The 26,855-nt window shown below is 37.1% G+C and overlaps 1 protein-coding gene across 1 annotated transcript in view; it reads left to right on the top strand.

Annotated features, from left to right (window-relative positions):
* The first annotated feature begins 7,126 nt into the window (after positions 1 to 7,126).
* Positions 7,127 to 26,855, top strand: part of galnt12 (UDP-N-acetyl-alpha-D-galactosamine:polypeptide N-acetylgalactosaminyltransferase 12) — a 36,870-nt gene continuing 17,141 nt past the window's right edge. The window contains exons 1-6 of the mRNA XM_039736491.1: positions 7,127 to 8,236; positions 14,260 to 14,429; positions 18,625 to 18,814; positions 20,241 to 20,426; positions 23,556 to 23,673; positions 25,079 to 25,255. Of these exons, the coding sequence (XP_039592425.1) occupies positions 7,872 to 8,236; positions 14,260 to 14,429; positions 18,625 to 18,814; positions 20,241 to 20,426; positions 23,556 to 23,673; positions 25,079 to 25,255 (1,206 nt within the window). The 5' untranslated portion in view covers positions 7,127 to 7,871. The remainder of the gene's footprint in view (positions 8,237 to 14,259; positions 14,430 to 18,624; positions 18,815 to 20,240; positions 20,427 to 23,555; positions 23,674 to 25,078; positions 25,256 to 26,855) is intronic.

Here is a 26,855-nt window from a genome sequence, read left to right as displayed (position 1 = left end):
AGTGTCTGCAGTGGCATATAGTGTACTGTACTGTATGTATTTTCTAAATCTCTGGTCTTGGTCTTTTCTGTACAGTTATTGTATGCCCTTATCTAGCATGTGACTCTGAAAGCAAACTCACTGTAGTAAGTGTCTAAGAATTCTCTGAGCGTACAAGCTGAAAGTACAATGGACAGATGAGTGTTGCAAAGACAGCATGGCATGGTGTCAGACTTATTTTTCAAGACCAATAGATACCACCTAAAAGTCATAATAGGGATTTTTTTTTCTTATAGTAATAAGTAGGCAGCCCAGAAATGATCCAGAGCACTTGGCAATTTTATTTAAAGACAGGGCATCCCCTGAATGCTGGATATGAATTCCATGTTTGAAATATTAATAGAAATATTGGCTAGAATTTTCTACTTCCTGAAATACAGTCAAGGCAAGTAAAATGTACCATTATACTATTTGAAAAAATATGTGTTACAGTGGCAAGAAAAATATTTGAACCCTATGGAATTACCTCATTAACTGGTCATAAAAGTGATCTGATCTTCATTAAAGTATAGACACAATAATTGTAGCTAATAACATATAAACAGAATTATAATATTTAATGCCCTTATTATTCTATTTGGCATCTAGAAAATACACTTAATAAACTTACAAGACTTACTAAGATTTCATGGAAGGGTTTAAAAAACAAACAACATTGCATGGTATATAGATTGCAAAGTCAGAGAAGTCTTACAAAGGATGTATGGCACCACAAGGTTTGATCTACTTAGAACCTGAAGGACATAAAACAAAATTAATTTTAGGACTGCACTGCATTAGAAAATATCTGGATATGGCCTATGTGAAATTCCAGGGCTAAAGGTTAAATATGGGTAAATTCTTTCAGCTTGTGGATTTTTGTGTAATTGTCTACTGCTCTTCTGTACCCTGTTAGTTTCTAGACTGTAAAACTCCCTTTTCCTTTTTGTACACAATTATTTTGGTTGACACAGTGATTAATGACTCTGCCTCAAACATCCAGTGGATTTGATTTTCATGCCTTGTTACTGTCTCTGTGGAGTTTGCAAGGGTTTTTCTTGTCATCTCACACAAGTGCCTGTTTAGTTATTTGTCAATGTGGATGTGTGCATGAGTGTGTCCTGCAAAGGACTCTGGTCCAGTCCAGGGCTGATTTCTGCTTTCATATTTTAGTGTAATTGTTTTTATTAGCACAATTGATCACCAGAGGTATCCCAACTCTTGCTCTAGATCAGTAGTTCCTAACCTTGATGCTGCAGAAAATATGGCTGATGGTTTTCATTTGAAACAATTCTCTATTGAAATGTTAATCTATACTTTCACTGTGTTCTTATCTTAATTATAACAGCTTTTGTTTCTAGGTTTGAACATTCATTATAGTCATGCAGAAATAATCAGTAGGTATATCCCACTTTTGAAAATAATACAATAAGCATCTTTAGATAGTTACCCTCACTTGCTTGTTGTGATTTTGTTATTTCATTCAGTGTTTCTCAACCTTTTTGGTGTGGTTAACCACTTTTCCTCATACAAAGTTTCTTTGTGATCCACCAAGCCATTATAAACAATAACTCCTGACCCACCTGTGGATGCCTGCCACCTAAAAGTGGGTTGCAACCCAGTGGTTAAGAAACACTGATCTGAATTATTCTAAAATGTCTTGACTAAACTGAGGTGGCATGTTGATTAGAGCTACTTTTTTACAACTCAGGGACCCTGTGTTCATTATCTACTGTATGTCAGTTACAGTGCTTGTCATTTTCACCCTTTCCTTGCATCTTCTTGGGTTTGAGTTTCCTCCCAAACAGATTTAACTTATGTTAATAGAGACGGCATGAAATAGACACCATAGGACAAACGGCTATAATTCATTGAAAGACAAGTCTAATGGACAAAATAACACACCGGTGCGAAGGAAGTGATTTTGTAACTAAGTAACTTTAATCCAGTCATGACAGATTATACATACTGCAGCTTCAAAACTAGCTGGGCCATTCTTAAACAAGAACTTGGGAATTCTGAGGGCACTATATGTGGTGAAATTCCAGAGGCACTTGCTTTCACAGTCTCCAGAATGAACTCTTGAACACCCTCTGAAGACTGCTCTGTGAAGCCTAAAAGATGACATGCCACTATCTTCCTCTCTCTTGGGAGCTGAAAGCTGGTACTCTCTTTGTGGACAGGAAAGTTGATAATCTATTCTGCAATTCCAAGCTCTGTGTCATTGGGCCGAGAAGCAGTTATTTCTTCAAGATGGGAACTTTAAAATCTACATTCAGAAGACAAATCAAATAGTTTAACTGAGAAAAGCAAAGAACACTTGAACAAAAGACCATGTCGCAAAGAGAAAGAATGCACTCCAATGCAAGAAGAATCCTCCACTTGAATTTAGAGTAGCAACAACTCCACGTACCATCAGATATCATCTTCAAAGACTTGATATTGTAAAACTATTTATCTGTGCCAAGATAAATCAGAACTCTAAATAGCAAATAATACATGTTTGTCTATCTGCATCCAGTCTTATAGGCCAATATATTCAGTGCATCCGGAAAGTATTCACAGTATTCATCACCTTTTCCACATTTTGTTATGTTACAGCCTTATTTCAAAATGGATTAAATTCATTTTTTCCTCAGAATTCTACACACAACACCCCATAATGACAACGTGAAAAAAGTTTACTTGTGGTTTTTGCAAATTTATTAAAAATAAAAAAATTGAGAAATTGCATGTACATAAGTATTCACAGCCTTTGCTATGAAGCTCAAAATTGAGCTCAGGTGCATCCTTTTTCCCCTGATCTTCCTTGAGATGTTTCTTCAGCTTCATTGGAGTCCACCTGTGGTAAATTCAGTTGATTGGACATAATTTGGAAAGGCACACACCTGTCTATATAAGGTCCCACAGTTGACAGTTCATGTCAGAGCACAAACCAAGCATGAAGTCAAAGGAATTGTCTGTAGACCTCCGAGACAGGATTGTCTCGAGGCACAAATCTGCGGAAGGCTACAGAAAACTTTCTGCTGCTTTGAAGGTCTCAATGAGCGCAGCGGCCTCCATCATCCATAAGTGGAAGAAGTTTAAAACCACCAGGACTCTTCCTAGAGCTGGCCGGCCATCTAAACTGAGCGATCAGGGGAGAAGGGCCTTAGTCAGGGAGGTGACCAAGAACCTGATGTTCACTCTGTCAGAGCTCCAGAGGTCCTCTGTGGAGAGAGGAGAACCTTCCAGAAGGACAACCATCTCTGCAGCAATCCACCAATAAGGCCTGTATGATGGAGTGGCCAGACGGAAGCCACTCCTTAGTAAAAGGCACATGGCAGTCTGCCTGGAGTTTGCCAAAAGGCACCTGAAGGACTCTCAGACCATGAGAAACACAATTCTCTTGTCTGATGAGACAAAGATTGAACTCTTTGGTGTGAATACCAGGCGTCACGTTTGGAGGAAACCAGGCACCGCTCATCACCAGGCCAATACCATTCCTACAGTGAAGCATGGTGGTGGCAGCATCATGCTGTGGGGATGTTTTTCAGCGGCAGGAACTGGGAGACTAGTCAGGATAAAGGGAAAGATGACTGTAGCAATGTACAGAGACATCCTGGATGAAAACCTGCTCCAGAGCACTCTTGACCTCAGACTGGGGCGACGGTTAATTTTTAAGCAGGACAACAACCCTAAGCACACAGCCAAGATATCAAAAGAGTGGCTTCAGGACAACTCTGTGAATGTCCTTGAGTGGCCCAGCCAGAGCCCAGACTTGAATCCGATTGAACATCTCTGGAGAGATCTTAAAATGGCTGTGCACCGACGCATCCCAAGCCTGATGGAGCTTGAGAGGTGCTGCAAAGAGGGATGGGCGAAACTGGCCAAGGATAGGTGTGCCAAGCTTGTGGCATCATATTCAAAAAGATCTGAGGCTGTAATTGCTGCCAAAGGTGCAGCGACAAAGTATTGAGCAAAGGCTGTGAATACTTATGTACATGTGATTTCTCAGTTTTTTTATTTTTAATAAATTTGCAAAAACCTCAAGTAAACTTTTTTCACATTGTTATTATGGGGTGTTGTGTGTAGAATTCTGAGGAAAAAATGAATTTAATCCATTTTGGAATAAGGCTGAAACATAACAAAATGTGGAAAAAGTGATGTGCTGTGAATACTTTCCGGATGCACTGTATAGGCAGTTACCAAAATTCTATAATCCTTGTTTGTTTCAACAAATTGTATTATTCTGTTTCTTAAGTGAATTTGCTTTTAGTGACTTTGATATACGTCTAATATCCGAAGCTCACTTCCTATAGAGGAGAAAGGTAAGGTAGATAAAATAGTATGAATATGAAGCTGACAGATCTACAGAACTTGTGTGATGCACTCATGCCAACAAAAACCAGAGTGTCAAAGAAATGTTTCCAGCATCTTATGTAATCCATGTCACAAAGAACTGAGGCTGTTTTGAGAGCAAAAGTAGTCCCTATCCTGTATTTGTATAGTGTTCCTAATACTCTACTCAGTGAGTGTACATGTATACTTATAATATGAGAGGAGATCACAAAAAATAGAAGATTGTAATAAAATGGAATGTGATGGGAAATGTTAAAGTTGATTTTTATGATCAGCTGTTCAAATGCCTAAGATGTACCTAAAAGTGTTCAGGAACAAAAATCTTCATTGTCCAGTGGCCTCATCCCATCCAGATCAGGGGTCTAATTTATTAAAAAAAATGCATTAGTTTGACGATTAAAATGTGTACACCAAAAAAACTGATTTATAAAACTGGTGTACATATACTTCTTTGCAAATTACCTTTATAAATCACAATCATTTTGTAAATGTGCATACATGAATGTGCCTTAAACCCTACCCATTTGCCACCGTCAATCAGCCATATATGGATTATACTAATAAACCTCATACATATGCAATCACGGTGCTGTAGAATTTCATTGGATGGTAGAGCAGCCTCCCTCCTGATGCATTGAGTCCTATGCTGCACTCTGCAACTGACCGCTCAAGGGCATCTGTGGGCATCGTAGCTTCTGGGTTCTGGTGATCGGGAAAAGATGTAAGGCACCAGCTTCTGAGCAGGTACCCACTATCACCTGTTGCATGTAATGATGATTGCTGTTACAGTAAATGGCACAGTACCATCACATCTCCCAAAGCTACTTTGTCACAAAATAAATGCACAGGTAGACCCAGGTATGATGGTGCAGGTCCTGCAACATGTTCCCACCTTACTTCCGGGAGCCTTTCAACCTAACACTGTCGGTAATGTTCCTGGTCTAATGGGGACAAATAAAACTGAGCAAGGGGATGGTGCAAAAGTTGCAAGTGCTTTTATTAACAACAATCACAAAAAAAATCGGTGTTCAAATAAGTGGTGCAGTTCTCAAAGTTCAACAAATAAAAAATTCATAAACAGGTACGAAATCCAGATGTTTGAAACAAGGCTAAACCATGAGAATAAAAGCCTGCAGCGGGCATTGGGGCAAACCAGCTAAGTACAGCTCCTTCCCTTCTGTCCAGCTCACGCATGGCTCGCTCCTGTGGAGAGACTTAAGTTGCTGCGGTCCTCTCGCTACTGACCCCTGTCTTGGTTGCCTCTGTCAGAGTCTTCCGTGTCGCACACACAGTTGTCCCTTGTATCCCAAGGAACGACACCACCTCGTTCGAACCCATTCCTCACAGTCAGTGGGCACAAAATCCCTCCTTCGGGCGCAGATGACTCGCCCTGACATGGGACCCTGACCTCCCTTGTTCAACCAGTTGGCTCATCCACTCGCTTCCTCCCTGCTCCTGCTGCTTCTTCTTTTTCCTGTCTCTCCTGTGCCAGGACCGTACTTATATGGCTACGTGGGTACAGCGACTCAATCATCACAGGAATTCGATTACGCAATTGAGAACGATTGCACCCTCACATGCAGGTGCAACTTGCCCCAATTACCTAATCAACTCCCCGCGGCTGCACAATCACACCCACGGAGGGCTAACTCGGCCAAATGGATTATTTAAACAACTGCCCATTCATTCAGAGCCGCGGACCCTCAATACCACACCAGGCCATCAAGCCATGACATTTGTCAGTCAAATCTTGGTATCATAAATGACTTGTGCAATAATAGACAGTAACTGCCTACGGTTAACAAGAACAGCTTAATTCTCACTAAGTGCCCTTACTGCAATAAAACTGCAGTCAGTTGCTCAGATCTGGTTAGGAAAACACGAAACTGCTGCAAATTGTCTTTTTATGTTGGCAAAAATCTGTTTTATGTACAGTATGTACTACACCCACACCATACGAAAAATTAAAGAAGTGCTTCATTGGTCAGTTAATGGCTTCCAACACAGCAGGCATAATTCAGTGAAGTTTGGCTGACATATTCCTGACCAGTTCCCATAGGAGTGACAACTGATGGAAAAACAGAAAAAGTTTCTAGTGCAAATACGCACAATTGGCCATCTTAAAAAGGAACTAAAGTAGAGTCTGTACATCATATTCATAACTTCTGAGAAAATATGTTTGTCATGTTAATGGCTCATTATTATATAAGCTTTGTAAATCTGCCCCCTGGTTCTGGCCTTTCCCCAAAGTAATCATAATCAGTTCCAAGTCCCAATCGAGCTGTAAAAATGAAAACGAGTCTTCAGTAGATTGGTCACAGAATTAAAACTGCTTGTGAACAAACATCCTGTAACTGAATTACTGCATTTGTTTATTTATAGCACGTTATTATTTTGAAATTAACCCTCGGGAATATGTTCGGTTCTGTCTAGATACTACCACATACCTCTGTTCCTGCTCTATGTAAATATTCATCATTTGGAAAAATCAGGGCTAAAATAAACAGGGAAATGGAACCTGTGTGCACTAAAAGCAAAGTAAAAATTCAAACAGCTCACAATTGTCTACCAGGTGAAATCTCACTTTCCTCTCCTTTTGTTATTATTATTATTATTTTGGGTGACTCGCTGTCAATGAGACACACGATTGGCTGCACCCTGCCGATCGGAGCAGGCTGCCTGCGCACTTTTAGGGCCAAACTCAAATCCCGCCACCTCCGCAGGGCTTATAGTCCGCCCGCTGGTCACGTGACTGCGAGGCGCTGCTCCCGAGGAGTCACCACCTGATGCGCCCCCGGAAGCAGTCAAACGGCAAACTTTTCTTGATGTTTAAAAACTTGAACGAACTATCGTTAAGATCGATGGTGTTGTCACTTGGTGTTACCTATAAAAAAGAAACTGCGTTATTTATAGAAATAAACTAGGTATTGTTGTCCGTATAGTTGTAAATGTCTCTAAGTTATTTACATTGTTATCCGCCTTTTAGGTTGCTAGGCGTTGCGAATAATCGCGACGTGGACTATTTTCGTTAGTCCTCTCATTGATGGCTGATAAGAAGGTATCCGATTACGTGGCGACAACTGAAGTAATGTAACTTTTCATCATCATCATCGTCGTCGGCGGTGGGCAGAGTTCCAGGTTCTTAAATCGCGGCAGGTAGGATGGAGCAGGCGGGTGAATGTGTATTTGGTTTTGTAGCAGTACTTCTCAACTCCAGGGAATGTTAAAACCGTGTGAGATGACCTGCTTTGATTTACCTGTCCTGTCCTCGTTTCCTCTAATCCGCTAATCTCTAGTATCCTGTTGCGGCTTCATATACAGGACACGTCTTCGTCACTCCATAGCTTTCGGTTTTCTTAGGAGGCAGTTTTGGCTGCACCCGGAACCCAACTAACACTTCACTCCTCGCACAATTAAAACAAGGGAGAGCAAGCAAAGCAAAGGAAAAGGTGTGCACTCCATTTTTGGGAATGAGAAGAGGATCGTGAACTGGGGGATTAAGAGTCCGGAACATGAGTCTGTTTGGAAGGAGGAAGCGAACTAAGTTTTTGGTATTGATTGGGGCTTGCCTGGTCTGCTATCTGCTCTTTCACAGAAGCTCACAGAAGGACAGCGGTGCGGCTGCGAATAAAAGGGTGGCTCAGGTGGAAAACGATCCCGATCACAAAGGTGATCTGGAGGATTTAAAGAGACCCGTGTACGAGAAGCCCCCGCTGGATCCTAATGCACTTGGGGAACTGGGAAGACCGGTTAAATTGGATCTTGAAGGTGACGAGAAAAGGAAGGAGGAGGAGAGCATTCAGAAGCACCAGATCAATATTTATGTCAGCGATAAAATTTCACTGCACCGACGGCTGCCAGAAAGGTGGAACCCCTTGTAAGTATATTAGGCTGGGCGGTGTTAAGTGTTGACAAATTCTTATTAAAGGTAAGGGAATCCATTTTGCAGTGCCAGTACAGGTAAAAAAAAAAACACGTGTAACCAGTCACAAGCTTAAGTATTTTTGCTATATTGTAGCTTGCACTTTTAAAATGTATATTTAAAGCTCTCTTTTTATGTTAACGTTTAAGTTGTTTAACAGATCTCATCAATCGTTAATGGAGTACTGGAATGGTTGTTTTAACAAGGAAAGTGAATATTTGCCGGTTTAGGGAACCGAAATCCAATATCTTTAATTGTATTAATACTTTGGTCCATTGTTTTGTATTGGGACCTTAAGGCAGTTGATAAGCTCCAAAAAAGCAAAATGTTAATGTACAGAATAACTCCCCAAACCATTTTGTCCCTTATGTGAAAATCAAAACTTTTATTAAAAACGGTATAACTACCTCCTATTAATACTTTTCGTTACGTATGTCTGCAGAATTAAACTCCTAAAACAGTTTTAATTGTGAATAATTGTTTATTTGCATTCATGAACAAAATAAAAAGCAGAATTATCATATTCTTGTCAAATTTAAGTACAAAATTGAAAAGAAATTTAATTAAAACTACAGTCTTATTTATACAGTTTTTCATAAAAATATTAGTCAATCTGTTATTTTTTTAAACATATATGGAAAACAACAAATACATACTCATTGACTTGCACATGACCTCTCTAGTTTTTGTCACTCCTTAGGTTTTTTTTTTTTTATCTAAAACTTTATTTAGTGGTCTGTCACACTTTTTCAGGTGCTTCTATATGAATCTATCCCCCCTGTAGTTCTCCATTATACTGACATCCCAACATTCTTGGTACCTTCCTTCCATGTCCTTGATATCCTGATATTCTTGATCTTCTCTTACTGCTTCGAGATTTTCAGGGAAAAATTACAAATGCAAATCCAAAAAGTGAACTTTGAGTCTCCTGTTGCAGTCCAGTTCCTTAAAATTAAATACATTTTTTCCACTATTTCTTTATATTTTGGACCTCTGTTGTTAGGTAAAAATAACTTTTTTTGAATGAAGCTTCTCATTCATCGCACCATCAGATTCTGCATTAGAAATCCATTTTCTAATATCGGGTGCAGAAAAAATGCCATGTTTTGGTTTAAAAAGCGTTTTTAATTTTTTATTGCACCCAAAAATATATAAAAATCACATGAAATAATACAAAATAAATTTTCAGTGTATATCTGTGATAATCTGAGACAGGTATTGAATGGAAATTAGCAATAGACCAAATTCATTCTTCCTCATTCCAGAACTCATGCTTTATAAGTTTTCTGGTTAGTCTTAAAGAAGGGTGTGATTTGTGCATTACGTAAGCAAAAAAGTACACTTTTGAACAAGAAGTCAAATTTATAATTGTGCCAGCTTCTCTGTAAATTGGTGACTGAAAACTGTACTAGTGGTATTAGTATAGTCATGTGCATAATATGGTGAAATTCTTACTTTCATCTGTGACCAATATGACATACTGTATAATCTGAAGAGCACAAACTGTCGATGATACAAATTGTGCATCTACAAGTAAAGTCTCCTAGGTTGTCTTTAGCATTGCTTCTCACTGTCGTCCTGGAAGCTACCATGCACCTTTTATTCAAGACCACAACGTGTTGATTGCTGAAAAAAAACACAACAATCCAGGCAAGACATGACAGCCAGTTTTAAAGCATATTTACTGTACCTTGTATAAATACAGTACATATTGTTAGACATTTTGCCAATAATAAGTTTTTAATTTTACACCTTTTCACTAGGTTTCCTCTGTTGTAATTTAATGCATATTACACTGATTTACTGAAATGATTATACTTGGTGAACTTTGAATTAGAAAATTTTGAAACCTGGAACAAGCCCAGTTACTGTGCATTTTACATGTTCACCCTGTGTGTGTGTGTTTTTTTCCTGATTTATTCCACCCAATGTCCCAAAGACATGCTTGCTGATTTGCAGCTCAAATTTGGCTCGATATGATTGAGTGAATGTGCCATGCGATGGGTTGACACACTTCCCAGAGTTGGTTCTTACTTCTGCTGTGCCTGATGCTGCCTGGAAGGTTTTTGGCTGTTTGTTTCCCTAAAAGATGTAATGGATTGATGTCTTTCATCCCTGTGCAATCTTCTCAAGATTAAAAAAGTTAACTTCCTTTAGCCTGTCAGGACAGACTTGCCCGTGATAGCTACTCTGTAGGCCTCTTTTAAAGCTGTTTCGGTAATTATATTGTAGTTTCCGGATTAACCTACAGTATGGAACAATATCAAAAGTTATTTGATAGTATGTATAAATTATGTTATATATTTTGCTTTTCTCTCCTACTCCACTTATTTAGTACAAGTTTTGAAGGTTATCAGTCTTCCCTTTTAATTATCATCAAAGGAAAAAGCCTGAATCAGAATTCTACTACTTGAATATGTTGGAATGAACTGAAATCTAAAAGAATTAATGCTGCAAAAAGTAAAAGAGGTGATTCTTCTGCCTTGATTTTAAATAGATGGCACCTGTTCACTCTCTGGGGATTTCAGAGAGCAGGAGACGACAACCTAAATTAGGGGTCCTCCTCAATCACAGTCCTGGAGGGCCGCAGTGGCTGTAGGTTTTTGTTCTAACCTAGTTGCTTAATTAGAAAGCAATTCTTCCCAATAATTTAATTTCATGGCTTGTTAAAAGAGATGCTACTCTACTGGGCCCTTGAGCAAAACCCTTAACCTTCAATTGCTCCAGGGGGGCTGTACAATGGCTGACCCAGTGCTCTGACCCCAAGGGGTATGCGAAAAGATGCATTTCACTGCGTGTTGTCCTGTATAGCTATGTATGTGACAAATAAATAAAGAATTATAGAATTACTAGCCAACCCGCCACGCCGCTTTTTTAATGATTTTTAAGCACAGGGGAATAAAATGAACATTTGAAAAATCCATAATTTAATAAAGTAACATTGCAACAATGCACGCTACGAACCAACATACAATTGTCCGTGACTGAAAACTGGAGGAGCGCCTTCTCCTCTCAGAGCGAGGGGCGGGGCTGGATGGCGCTCATTCAGTACGCACTGCCTGCCCATGTGCCCCCGCCTTCGTCGCTTTCGTCTGTGTACAGTCCACATGCACCTGAGAGTCGCGTTGACTGTTTATTTTCCAAACACCACCTCAGTCGGTTTTGTCTGTGGTATAGTCCACATGCACCTCTGAGCCACGTTAACTTTTCATTGTTCTTTGCGGTTCCGGCTGCTTTTCTATATATAATCCACCAAGTCACCCGACCATGGTAGTAGCAAGGGGTCAGGGTGTGTACAAAGGGCAGGGACGTAATCAATGGGAGCGTATGACCTGCACGTACTGGGAATTCCTTGTTCGTGGGGAACAAGTGCAAGCCCCGGTCTCCATCACGAATGTGCTTCAACAGCTTACCCACGCCTCTCGGCGCCGGGTAGACACACGTTCGGTGTAGTGCGCGTACAGTACCGGACATACAAGGGCATCACAAACCTGTTAATGCTCAAACTCACGTGGCTAAAAGCCATCTGTTCCTCTAAGAATTTGAACGCTGACTGCTGTTGGGTCGCATAACTATTTAGCAGGCGGGAGTCTCATTCGTTTTCGGAATTAACCAGCCAAATCGCTCCATCAACTAAGAACGGTCATGCACCACTGCCCACAGAATCTGTCAATCCTCTCCGTATCCGGACCGGGTGAGGTTTCCAGTGTTGAGTCAAATTAAGCGAAAGGCTTCACACCTGATGGTGCCCTTCCGTCAATTCCTTTAAATTTCAGCTTTGCAACCATACTCCCCCCTGAACCCAAAAACTTTGATTACCCGGTTGGCTGCCCGGCGGGTCATGGGAATGATGCCGCCGGATCGCCAGTTGGCATCGTTTATGGTCAGAACTACAACGGTATGTGACCGTCTTCGAACCTCCGACTTTCGTTCTTGATTAATGAAAACATTCTTGGCAAATGCTTTTGCTCTCGCTCGAATTGTTGGCGGGCATGGCTCTGTCGTGTGTGTGCCATGGTTGGCTGCTTAGTGAATTGTTGGTGAGCGGGGCTCTCTCTTGCGTGTATCTTGTTTGCCATGCACTTAGTGAATTCTTAGAGTTGCTGGGCGTGGCTCTGTGAGTTGTCGTCATATGCCATGGTCTTAGCGTATCTATATATAATATAGATAGATAGATTATAGTACTTTAATTCTGCCATGTCAGGTCATTCTCATATCCTAGATTTTCTTCCCCTTTCTAAGGATATCATCCAAATGATTTGAAGTCTAAAACAGATGAGTAATTCTCAGTCCTTCACTTTTTTCTCTTCACTTTCCTTCCAAGAATTTAATTAAACCAAATAGTGCACGATAAATACACACAGGTGAAAATGGTAACAAGCTAAATGGAGAAGTGCTGGTCTCTTTTGTCATTTGCATTAGCAGTTAAAAACCAAGAATACAGCTATTTAAGACCAAGATAAGCAATAACGGTTCAAAGTCTTAATGAGCGAGACAACTAAAGTGAAGCAGAAGTGTTACTTGAGCAATAAGTGCTTCTTATTAAGCAATTGGGTTGGAACAAAAACCTGCAGCGACTGCAGCCCTTCAAGACTGTGATTGAGGACCCCTGACCCAAATGATCAAGTACCAAGAGATGTATAGCTAGTCACTGACATGTCAAGAAGTCTGACACCACAAGCTGTAGATTATCGCCTGAGCTGTTATACCTTTTGAGCATTGTATTCTGATATTTATGGTGTGAACATCTTAGTAAGTTAGTTACAAAACTCATTAACTAAAATAATAATATAACTTTACCACTTTTAATTACGGTTGGGCAGTGTATTTTTGAAAAAGATTGGATTACTGACTCCATCAGTTCTGACTCTTTCATTTAATTCTTTTCTTTAGTGACTGATAGCAGAATAGATGCTTGTGTTTGTTGTAAGTCTGTTTTTCACTTTACCGTGGGACAGACAGATGTACTGTACATATTACACTTGAGGTGAGCCAGCTGCTTATGATTCATTGCATACCAACATGTAGTGTGATGCACAGAAACAGAGCATAACTTTTAATCAGAGAGAGTTTAGGTTTTTCAGAGGTTAACAAACAGATACTTCACAATTAACTTCTTTATCACAAATTCTCTTTTAATACTGTTTGAAATTATTTTTCTAGTTGTGTGAAACTACTGAGTTGTACTCTATTGTATTTAGGGACACCATATCCACTATACAGGACATATGAGTGGCAGTCTTTAGTCTAAACATATCAGTGAATGAGCTAAAAAGCTAATTACCAGTTCCCTTATAGAGCAAGGGTTTCTTGTCGTCATTTAGAAAATGCATCACACCAAAAATTATTTTATGCATTTGTATTTTCAAATTTATTGAACAGACCTTTAGTTGAAATTTTAGCTGTAGGTTACCTTGAATAGACAGAAGATGTTGGTTCATAGACTGCAGCTAACCTTGTATTAATATTTTCATTACATTACGAGTATAAAGCAACATAATAATCCATCTTTCAGAGAAGTAGATCTGAAGTAATTTTAAAGAGCACATCATTAAACCGTCTTAACCGATTAACTATGCTAATGCGCAACAGTTGCTTTCACAACCAACGTAGTTTGCCGACATAAGCACTTGCTATTAGCCAACATTTTTTTTTTTTTTGTAACCAGAAAGTTAAGGGTAAGTGAAGAGTTTTCTTATTTATTGTTCTTTGCTTTTGTCTTACATTTAAGCGACTGTTAATGCAATGGGACAACTTTCCACTAATGATAGTTAAAAGTAGTGACCACGTTCTGGCTTGTCCTACTTTTGCTTATGATGGATACGTCTATTTCCATTAGACTTTGCCTTGATTTATATTATGTGTTTGTATTTACATGTGTGATATCATTCTTTTACAGTTTTTAAAGAAACATTTTGTAAAAATGTTTTCATTATGCATAATAAATGCATTTACTTTTTTTCTCTCTTTGTGCCCAGGTGTAAAGAAAAACAATATAATTACCGTAGCCTACCCACCACTTCAGTTGTAATAGCATTTTATAATGAAGCTTGGTCAACTTTGCTGCGGACTGTGCACAGTGTACTTGAGACATCACCAGACATCTTGCTCACTGAAATTATCCTGGTGGATGACCATAGCGACCGAGGTCAGGATTAACAACAGCTTTATGTTTTTCCCTCACATTCCATAACACCGCATTGAGTGTGGCATGTTAGTAATTTTTTGCAAGATGGAGCCTTTTAGTGCTTTTTACTAATACTTTTGCATTTTCTGAAAAAAAGAATTTATAATGACTGCATGCTAGAGGTCATTCACCATTGTGGTGGTGTTAATCATAGCCTCTATTAAATAGTAAGGTTCCATTCCTCTGTTTAGTTTAGGGTTACTTTGTAACAGAAGTTTTACTTACTAATGGAACTGAGTAATAGCAAAATGTGACTGGTAAGAATGAGAATGACACAGGAAATGAAGTAAATATATATCTGCTTGAAAGTTGTGGTGGTAATGTTGTGTGTTTCCCTTACCATGTTGATTTCAGGAAAATATTTTGTATATGTATTTCATAATCTAATTATTATCATGGTTTTTTTTTTTTTTTTGGAACTGATACATTTTTAGACACTGCTATTTCACTGTTCCATGGACTGCCGCGGCCCTGTCTGTGTGTAGTTTGCATTTTCTTCCTGTATTTTATGTGTTTCTCTCCCAGATGCTCAAGTTTCCCTCTGAATGCCAAAAATGCACACGTGAGGTTTATTATTGACTCTGATTTGTTCCTGTGTGAGTTTGTGTCTGAGTGTTCGCTGCTATACGCCATTGTCGCATTCAAGGTTGTTGGGCAATTCAGCTTTGATGGTCTTTCACCCTGTAATGGATAAAGTGGATTTTTTTTTTTTTTATATAACCAAGGTATATTCTTGGTTATCATTTTGTATAAATTCTTATTTCAGTACGTATTTTGCTTCCTTTAAGCTCTTTAAAATGTTTCCTGGCAAAAAGGGATTAAACTAATCAATTCAGTTAATGAGACGCATTCCTTGTTAATTTATAGTGTGTACTGGTAAAAAGTGTAGTAACTGGAAGTTTAAATGTGGAGTAGTACATAAAGCGACAGGACAGTCAGAGTAAATTTGGCATTTTAATTTTAAGTGATCATAACTATTGTTTTAATGCTATTTGTTTTAAGGTTTTGTAGATTTTGTGTTGTGGAGAAAGACTGTCTGTGCAGTCTTACTATTTTTGCAACTTGAACACCTCATATTTGAACAATGTATTTGCTTATTTTAATTAACAAGAAATATGCATACAACATTGAAGTGGACAATTAGAAATGATGTTTTTATTATGTGTTTTTTAATCCTCCTTATACAGTTGGTTTTTTTTTTTTTTTTTATTCCCTTACCAGTCCTAGCTTGTTAAGTCATACATTGTAAATCCATCCACCTATCCATTATCCAAGCCATCCATCCATCATCCAAGACATCCAGCCATCCATCCATTATCCAACTCACTATTTTCTAACTACAGGGTCATGGGGGGGGGTCTGCTGGAGCCAATCCCAGCCAGTACAGGGTGCAAGGCAGGGAGCCAGCCCTCGGGCGCACCCACACCCCCACACACCAAGCACACACTAGGGACAATTTAGGATCGCCAATGCACCTAACCTGCATGTCTTTGGACTGTGGGAGGAAACCCACACAGGGAGGACCCGGGAAGTGAACCCGGGTCTCCTAACTGCGAGGCAGCAGCGCTACCCACTGCACCACCGTGCTGCCCCTATATTGTAAATATTAAACAATACATTTTTTTTTTAATTTCTTTTTCTTAAAAAAATAATTTACACAATTGGTTTTTCTTAATTCGGTTACAGGAATTCACAATTCCACATCCCCCCCCCCAAGGGTAAATTGCACATAGAATTTGTTTAACTAACATTTTTGCAGTCTGCTCTGTTTTAGTAATGGGACCAGGCATGACTTGCATAGTTTTTACATGAGAAGTTTTTTAGGATATATCATTTTATTTAAACATGCACATACAGATACACACAACCAAATGCATACACCAACATGCACACAAATGCACTCCCATACTCAAAGAAGTTTTATAAGTGGAGATAGGCGGCAAATTGTTGCCCTACCAGAGCACACACTGGACGATAAAGAGAAAGAAATGAGCACACACACACCACACAGTAGATATGTAAATCTACTGTCAAATGTATATGGAAGTAATGTATAGATCATTCCATTCTGATTATTTCCTACCTGTGTTTAAAAAATATCTCTTGGTTCATTTTTAGGATTAATAGAAAGTACTAATTTTCCTGCAAAGAGCAGTTGTTAAGCATGTCAACTGTACTTGTTTGAGAAATTGCAACAAAATAAAGTAGCAAAAGAGAAGCAAATACACCACCCTGTGGCTAAAGAGCTTGTTGAATGTTTGCAAGCCTCATCCCAAGTATAGTGTAATAAAAATACAGTGACCTGAAAAGACAGTTGAAATGAAATGATCATCCTTGTAAATTATTTTAAAATTTTAATCCAAAGGGCTTATCCAAACATTTTATAAATTATTACAATGTAAAATAGTAAGTGAAACATGAAATTGCTTGCAGTGCTGCCACAAAACCTTTCAATGTTTTCTTAGCTGCATCTTTAATATCTACTGAGTATGTGTGTGTGTATATAGATATAAATATAGACACATTTTTTATAAAATGGATTTTTAAATCTTCTAAATATTGATAAATGGCACTGTAATGTAGAAGGAAAACAGTTTCTCGTCCTAAATTCCAGAATGCACCACTATGCAAGTAGATGCCAAAGATATTGATAAAAGTGCTTAAAGTGATACTGGGGCCTTTGTTGATGATGAGAAATCCACTTCAAGGTTCAATTCCAAGTTTAAGTGTCAAATAAACTTAATGACAATGACACCAGTGCTACTGCAGAACTCGCAGAAGAAAAAGGGAATCTGAAAAACTTTAGTTAACGATATTAAATGCTTCAAAAGTAGCTTTTTTTTTTTTTTATAATAGGCCTCTTTGTGAGGAGTTCATTAACTTGGTTGTTGTTGTCTTGTGCCACATTTAATACATTTTCATAAAACAGACTTCTTTTATACTCTGTATTTGTACTTCTTAATATGAATCTAGCATGTTATGGAGTTATTCAGTTTGACAGACCTCTAGAGAGGTAAGGTAAGGGTTGTGGTAACTCATTCAGTATTGCTTATTTGTTATATACTTATTTTGTACTAAGTTACTCTATTAATACATTTGCTTCAAATATTACTCTAGTGAAAAACCCAGAGAATGCTAATTATCCATTCATCCATTTTCTGAATGTGATTCTTTCATTGTAGATTCAGATGGAATGGAATCTATTAAACACTTAATGTTTCATACTTTGCACTAGAGGCCATTTCTCTTCCTGGCAAACTTGTGGACACATCTAATGTCCAGCTTTGAGATATGTCACAAAGTCGGAGGCAGTTGAAGAAAACTGACACAATCACAGAAAAATCTCCACGCAGTTTCAGCGACCAGGCCATGCATTAACCACCATGCCACTTTATACCTAAGCTATTTACTTACACTCTAACAATTATAGTTGTTTTTTAAACTTTTGTTATTCTTTTTAGCTTGCAGATTATTTCTCAAAATAGCATTTTCAACTTAAATTTTACATACTTGCACAATAAAACATTATTCTGCCCAATTACATGTAACTTTAAATATGTATGGTTTAATGAATGCTGGAAAAAAAACTGACCTATTCTAGGAATTAGTTTCTCATTTGTTTTCTGTTTGACCAGCTGTGCTACCAATCTGAGACGTGCCGAAATCTAAGCAATCGATGTAGACCTCAGCATTAATGTTTGCATTGCACCATCTATTGGAATGTATTTGTAATGCATGTAGTTTTAAAAATGCATCATGTTTCTTATAAATGTTTCTTATGTGCCACCATCTGTTGGCATGACAAATGCAATCCATACAGAATGTCTGTTATAGCATTTGGTATGAGATCGTAAAAGCAGAGTAAATGTCTGTGACCTGCTGGAATGACCAATGCAGTGCATTTTATTACTAAAATACTGTGTGATGCAGCATCTTTTGGAATGACCTGGACGTGGCAGCCACACACACAATTATCCTTTTTTTAAGATGGATTGAGGCCATGCTCCACTTGGTAAAAATCCACCTTTGTTGTAATGCTCTTAAGATGCACCTACCTGTAAAGATTTGAATGCATTACCATCAACCATTAAACGACATTCATAATAAAACAAACAACTAACTGAAAATTGTTTTTTTTGACTGTTACTGCTTACAGAACACTTGAAACAGCCGCTTGAAGACTACATTTCTACCTTGCGCAAAGTAAGACTGATTCGGGCACGAAAGAGAGAGGGGCTGGTCAGAGCAAGACTGCTGGGGGCTTCCATAGCAAAAGGAGAAGTGTTGACATTTTTGGATTGTCACTGTGAATGTCATGAAGGTTGGCTGGAGCCACTTCTTGAAAGGTGAGGATTTAGATGGTTAATGTTAAAATAAGAATGGAGTTTCTTTCCTTTAACATTTGCTTTGTTTTTTTTTTAGCATGACTTTATTCCAGTACAGATGACAATTAAAAGCACATTTGCAGTAAATAACAAAAAAAAAAAACTTTTTGCATATTTTGGGACATATGTATGTTAAGTTTTGTATGCACAGAATAATTCATACACCAATTATAAATACATTGGAAGAACAATTTTTAGGATTGGTGGGGAGTATCACAACTAGACTAGTGGGATAAAATTCAGCTTGGATTACTCAGTGACTAAAACTGGCTGTTCAGTCTTCATATGCACATTTCTATATTTGTGAAGCACCTTACCCAATGTTGATAGACTGAGCAAACTATCAGTAATCCAGCATATTCTGCACTCTGAAATCAGCTCTGCTGGAAACATACATCGGTCTCCCATGAGGGCAACAACTTAATCAAATTGTGGCTGGGTTTGAAAAGAGATTTGGGGTGGGGTTACAATGTGGTGCCTCACATATCCCTATCACTGCCCTCCAAATCATTTGACATGAAATATTACAACTAAAATGGATACTGCTTTACTCCAGGCCATAACTGATCATCACCTGTACTGGTAAATTTGTTGTAGGTAACTTAAAGGCTGACATTTATGGCTTTGCAAAAACAAAAAAAAAAACTTCTTATGCTATTCAATGAAACATTACAGAATGTATAAAACAAATAAAATTATTAACACTCATACATTCTAAGGTCTGTAGTACATTTTGCACATGTTGCACTGTCCTGCTGATAATTTGTGGCTTTTCTAAATCAAAAAACACCCATAATGAATCCCTGGTGAGATGTGCCTTTAGCACTTGTGTTAGAAGCATTGGCTAAATCTGTATATATTAGACTGGATAGTGTACACACAAATGAAGATGCAAGTTCATTGTTTTGTGAATATTTCATCACCACAACCTTCCTGCTTAGTCAATAAATAAGGTAAATCTTCTCCCTCACCAAGCTTATTTACTCTGTAGCCAAAGAACTGCCAAATTTGCAAGGCTGGTTTCCTAATTGTTAGCCATCTATTCGCCCATCTATGTTTTCATATGTTAAAGAAGTATTTTTGTACCTTGTTAAATTGCATGTCTATTACCAGTGAGGACATGCCGTCGCCAAATTGAAAATTACAGAAATTGCCAAACAGCAATATTGGATATTCACTTTAAAATTCTGATGCTCTACACCTGGATATGATACTGTTTATGGTTAAGTAGGCAATTGATCATCTTGAGAATTTTACACATTATCTAACAGTAGAGTGCAGAGTGATCTATTTTGTAGTGCTTTAAATGTCACAATTAAAATATATTAAAAAACATAGTGTCAAATGCAAGATTGTGCTTTACCAATTTTAAATTTTTTTTAAACAGAATCCATGAAAAGGAGTCTGCAGTAGTGTGCCCTGTTATTGATGTTATTGAATGGAACACTTTTCAATATCTTGGAAATCCTGGAGAACCTCAGATTGGTGGGTTTGATTGGAGGCTTGTTTTCACATGGCACGTTGTCCCTGAACAGGAGCAAAAAAACAGACGATCTCCAATAGATGTTATCAGGTTAGTACTGTGATAGATTTATCAACAAAAGACTGCTGAAGGGACAGATGGATGTTTCAACAATAAATCTCCTAAGAATAAGTTTTACATGGAAATGAGTCAGAAAAAAGTAGTATTAGTTTTTAGAGCTTCCATCCACCTGAACATGTGTAGCTCAGTATGCAGCAGAGATTGCAGTTCAGCAACAGTTGTTTGTTTCTCACATCACTCAAAGAGCAGATGGGCTGCTGACGAGGCAGATAAAGATCTTGTGATTTGCAGTTCATGTTGGAACGAATAACATTGAAAACACAAGAGCATATGCCTTGCAAAAAAAATTAAAGAAAAAAGAAACTTTCAAACAAAAATGCACTAAAAAGGCTACACAAACAGAATTTAATATTCATTCATAATGGATGGATGACGTTATGGTGTGAACAAATTAGGTTCTCATCCACTGGAAAAGCTTTCTCCAAATGCACTTGTTTTACCAATGAGTGAGACTGTTTCTACAGGTGGAAGGTACAAATATTCTAGTAGTAAATATCTTCAGTGAAGTTTACAAAAATTTAACTAGATTATGTGTGGGGAAAATCTGATTTTAGACAGTAACCCAAGTAGATGAAGGAGTACTGTTTGCAATTCTGATCACCTTGGTAAAAAAATGACATAGCAGCACAAAAAGCTGTGCAGAGGAGAGTAATCCGCTGCATCCCAGAATTAAAGGACATTTCCTCTTTAGTCTTGAGCGGAGAAGTCTGTGTCTGGCCGTAATTCATGTCTTCAAAAAATTATCATAGATATCAATAAAGTTGACCCTTAGAATTCCTTAGACTAATTGGTACATCACATATTTCGGACACCAGTGGAAATTAAGGAAAAATGCATTTCAAAATGAAGCCAGGAAGCACATTTTGCTGCACAGAGTGGTATTTATTTTACCTGGATCATATTGATGAACATCTTACATGCTAGATGAACAAAGAGTATTTTCAAGAAAGTCATTAAAAATAAAATTATTTTTGATTAGCAAAATAAAGGACAAAAGAGAAAAAAAATCCGGCACAACAACATAAGCAATAAGTTTGAGAATCTGGCACGTATGGCTATATGAAAGACATCTATTTGTCAGAGATGGCAAGCTGTGTTGAGTGTATATAAAGCAATAAGCTAGTAAGACTGCACTTTTCATAAAGGTGAGCTCATGAGCAGAGACGTAAAACTGCTCTTTTAGAGAAATGCGGATTTGTGAACTACAGTTAAGTAGTAATAAAGAGAGTCATACAACAATGCTCATTTTAGGAGTCGGTATTTCATATGGCACCTTCAATAGAGTGCTGACTTATGAGATCTTTGTATTTTTGTTCACCACATGGGCTTGTATACAATAAATGTTTTTGCTTGAACTAATTAACAGTTTTCAATTGCTTTTTGGCATTTGAATAAAATCTTGCAATTTCAGAAGATGAGAATTGTCATGATTTCTGTGATCTAATAATGATGTATATGGAGGTATTCTATATAAAGTAATGGGTGGAATGATATCACTGATGCATAGCTTCTGAGTCCATAGCTTTGAATGCTGCCATGGTCACAGCCTGGGTACAGTTTTTTTGTTTTTATCTAGGTACTCTGGTTTTCTGCCACATCCAAAAGTTATTATATTTTAGGTTAATTGACAACTCTGAATTGGCCTGGCTAGAATAAGGCAATGTTTATATGCGAATGTGCAAGCAGTGGGCTGGTGTTCTCTTCATAGCTGGTTCTTTCCTGGCACTTATAATATTCTCCATCTTCAACAACCCTGAAATGGATCTCTCTGGGGTTCAAAATTGTTTATAGAGTTTTATATAATTTTTTTTTTTCTTCACGTCCTTTGCATTCTAATCTTCTTTAAAGCACAGATACAGTAATTACATTTCAACTTGAAATTCACATGCAGTTTGATGGATCTTTCAAGCCAGAAAATTAGCAAAAAATGTAAACAAACACCAGCACGAGTATTTATATGATCACATGAATGAAGCCCTTTAGTCTGATGCACATATGCACATCATAAGTAACCCAGCAAAATGTCCCTTTGCAGATAATTTCCACTACATTATTAGTCTCTTTTTGCTTGGTGAGCTGTCTTATTTCTCTTATTCTAAGAAATTCATAAATATTTGTATTTTTGACAAAACTTTACATGCTTACATTTCTTTTGCCTTTTTCTTCTTAATTATGCTTCAGTGTTTGCTTCCTTAATTGTATCCAAATGCTGAAAATGCTGAATGTTAAAATGTCAGCTTATTTGTAAGAAACCCTTTTTAATGAGTAGACAACTGAAAATGGCAGCGAAGTAATTGCTCCCCTTCACCATTTAATGCTTTTTGCACCCTTGTTTGTACTGCTAATTGCTAATCTTCAGCATTTGGATACAGAAGAGGATAAATTAGGAAGAAAATGGTAAAATAAATGCAAACATACAAAGAATAGAAATATTTATGACTTCCTTAGAAATAGTTGTAAATCCGATAACTAAGCAATGAGATCATTTAAAATTTAAGAATGATGCGTTGAAATTTAAACCTCTAGAAACGGGTGTTCTGCGTGATTGAACTTAAAAACCGTTGTGCTGAGCGGTCAAACTGTACTATACAGGGCGATTTTACAGCTTAGTGAACAATCTATCATGGTAACTGTTCACACACTGCATCTGATCTTGCTCAACTGGACAAATCCTAATCAACATACTATAAAATTGTGAGAATAGGATGTCCTGCTTCACCTAATAATATCAGGAATTCTCTGTTGTCTATATGGCCAGGAAAAGGGGATATGTGATCTGAATAAGATATAGTAATGTATATGTTATTGGTCTGTAGTTTGTGCATTAAAATGAAAACGAGAAGTCAGTTAAATAATGTAAAAGTTACAGTTTTATTTTTCAGTTTTTTAATTATAGATAGACTTACTGTTTTATTTGTTAATTAACTGGATATTTTGTGTAATTGTGTTTATTTTGTATATTAATAATGGATTCATTAATTGGCAGCAATTTATTATTTTTATTTAAACTGCAAATCTCATATGAAGCACAAAATATGGCATACTGACTACTGTTTTAGTCTGCTCAAGGACATGTTCAAAACCCTTCCTCTCTTATAGGTCTCCCACAATGGCTGGAGGATTGTTTGCTGTTAGTAAGAAGTACTTTGAATATTTGGGCACCTATGATACAGGAATGGAAGTCTGGGGAGGAGAGAATCTCGAGTTTTCTTTTAGGGTAATGTATTGTGATACATTAAAGTACAGAAATGTATTTTCAGGATTGAGTTACTTGTAGTTCAGAAATAGCTCAAAAACTGTACAAAATGACTGAATCAAAACTTCAAGCATAATCTACCTGCGAAGAGTTTTGTTTTTTTTTCTCCACAAAAAAATATCATAGTATTTTACGTTTACCAAAAGAGCTAAAGTATGGCTTTTTTCCATTGTTCCTGATGGGTAAAATGACAGCCAACATGTAGAAAATGATAATGCTGTTTTTATAAAAGTTAGGCTATATGAAAAATACACTCACGGACTGCCCTCCTCTTCTCATAATTGCCATATGTATATTTTATTCTACTTGTTAGCAATGCTAGTTTCAGTCGGTGAACCATAAAGGAGAGTATTTTTTAATTCCTAAAATTATATTTGGTACTTGTATTAAACAAATTCTTATTTTTAAGAAGTTTTTTTTATGTTGTGAGAAAAGGATTGGTTTCTATATCAAAGCTTGTAATCATATTGTGTCAAATTGTCAAAATAGACTTTGTCGGTTTGGAATGATGTGTCTCCCTATTCCATTTTGCTCAAAAAACAATAAGGATATGTTTATTATTAAGCATACATATTGAAGGGACAGTTAAGAGGAAAACATGATGTAGCACTGGAAACAACAAGATTTTATACACCATTGGACTTTCTTTTGCAACACCAGTTAATTAAGTTACTCACTTTCTGCTGGATTTGTTCTTCATTGTCCACATACCTATAGCAGGCTAGCCTTTAAACTTCACTAGGGCTTTATTTATGTACCCAACAATTAAATTTGCTTACAGAATTATGAACAGGTTAACAAAATCTCAGTGCTGCCATGTCCCATAGCACACCTGTGTCCTCCAACTGTATTTTCACATGTGCCTCAAGGAATTGGGCCTAAAGACACTTTTTTTTTAGAGAAAAGGAATCTTAAAAGTTATCACAATCACGCCTGTTTTAAGTTGGCAGTCCTTTTGACCAATATTGAGTTGTCCCATCCTCCTGGTACTACTGTAATAACTTCCCCCCTCCCCCAATACTCTTTAGTAATTTGGCATACAAAGATCCCAGTGTCTTCTCTTTGTCACTTTGAGGGTCATCCCACTTAAAACAATTATGTGGCCATCTTGCAATGTTGTTGGAACTTTTACAAAAGGGAATACACCTGTAATCCCTTGACTACCCCTTACATACATAGCTAGTATTTTGTACAGGATATGCATTACATTTTGGAAAAACAAGTCTGTCTGTCTGCTACAGTATTACAAAAGTGATATTTAACAATTTGGAACTAGTTTAATAATACAAAAATGTTTTCTTGTTGTCTAGTGCATATTTTCATCACCTCATCTACTTAACATCCTCTTTTTCCTTTCATGTGACAGATTTGGCAATGTGGGGGCAGCCTGGAGATACATCCATGTTCTCATGTGGGGCATGTGTTTCCAAAGCAAGCTCCTTACTCTAGGAGTAAAGCTTTGGCGAACAGTGTACGTGCTGCAGAGGTGTGGATGGATGATTATAAAGAGCTATATTATCATAGGAACCCTCATGCTCGCCTGGTGAGTTGCTTTGGTGTGCAACAGTTTTATATGTGCTCAACAACCCTTAATCCCCATATGTCTCACTTTTAGGAAAGTATGTTTCTTTCGTGATGTTCGCAGTTCACTAAATTAGCTGTCTTGATTTCAAGTCCTGTGTTTGAATGCTTTAACACCATTTCTTACCAAATGCAGAATATGAAATTTTCAAAACATAATGCAATTTATTAAAACTGACATTAACAGAATTGTGGAATATAATTTTAAGAAAATGGAAGCGATTACCATTTTCTTTTTTTTGTGCTGTTCACTGAAAATGATTAAAGCTCTTCCTGTTTGTTTAGCTAAAATGAGTTTTCATGCATGGATAGTTATATGAGAATGCGATTAATTTCTACTTTATCTGTAGATGGTTTAAAAAATGGATGGTTAAATAAATGGAAAATTTCCCTTATTTTATTAAAACAAGTATTTTCAAGGGTAGAATCAAAAGGTGCAAGGCTCAGATCCACCTAGAGTAGAGTAAAAGGTTATTACACGACACATTTACACACATGCCAACACTTGTTATTGGACAGGTTAGTTTATTTAATTTTTTTATTTTTAACAACTGTATTTAATTCATGTTTTTTTGACTTGTACAATATACTGCGAACGCTGTCTTAGAATTAGCTATATAATGAAATATTCAAGTACTGTACTTTTTTATATTAAAAATAGTTTTTAATCAATTTCTTCACCTAAGTTACATCAAATATGTATTTTGTCGTATTTTATTGCTTATTCAAACAATATTTAATTTTTTTTGCAACCAAGTGGCTGGTAAGATTAATCTTTTCTCTTACAGGCTCTTTTAAATATAGTGCATATTTTAATTAAACCATTTTAACATTAATCTTTGAAGTTGTGATCTGGCAAACTGACTCTGTAATTTCTGAATAGTACAGACAGTATTTTACTTTGAATTATAACGCGAAAGACACAACAACTACAATCATGAGTAAACTGTCAGAAATCTATTGTGATTAAAGGGTCATCAGGGAAATGCCTTTCCGTCCAGGGTCAATGGAAAACATTATTTTAGCTGTTTAAAACATGTTAATGGCATTTTTCCCAAACTGGTGCAATTTATCATGTCTGCCAACTGCCAGTTTAGAACCGTTTTAATTAAAATAACTAAGTTGAAGTAATTTTATATTACTTTCATAAATTTAAAACAAATGCACTGTTAGTTTTCTTTTTGTTTCTGTATGTATATCAATTTTCTGTTCATTTTCATATTCCAAAGCATCACAGTATTATATTTTACCATTATTATGACAAAAAAATGAGATTTTTCCCTCCTTAATGTATCCAGTCCTTTTTCTTCCCCATACTGAATGATGCATTCAAAAGCAATAACAAGAAAGATAAGTTGTAAAGTTTTAAGATTTATATCAGAGTTGTAAAAGGGCTCATTCTCAGAAAAGCTGATTTAAACTGTTTTATTTTCAGACTGAGTAGCATTTCTTGCATAGTGCAATTTAGTGGAGAAATCTTTTAGTTGAGCTAACTAATTATGTGACAAAGATTTGTTCAGAAAGGACAGTTAGTTGATGAAAACATATTGGATAAATACCTG

The sequence above is a fragment of the Polypterus senegalus genome, chromosome 15, assembly GCF_016835505.1.
Source record: "Polypterus senegalus isolate Bchr_013 chromosome 15, ASM1683550v1, whole genome shotgun sequence".
Classification (NCBI taxonomy): domain Eukaryota; kingdom Metazoa; phylum Chordata; class Cladistia; order Polypteriformes; family Polypteridae; genus Polypterus; species Polypterus senegalus.
Note: the sequence above shows the minus strand (reverse complement) of the source record. Positions and strands in the feature narration are given on the sequence as shown.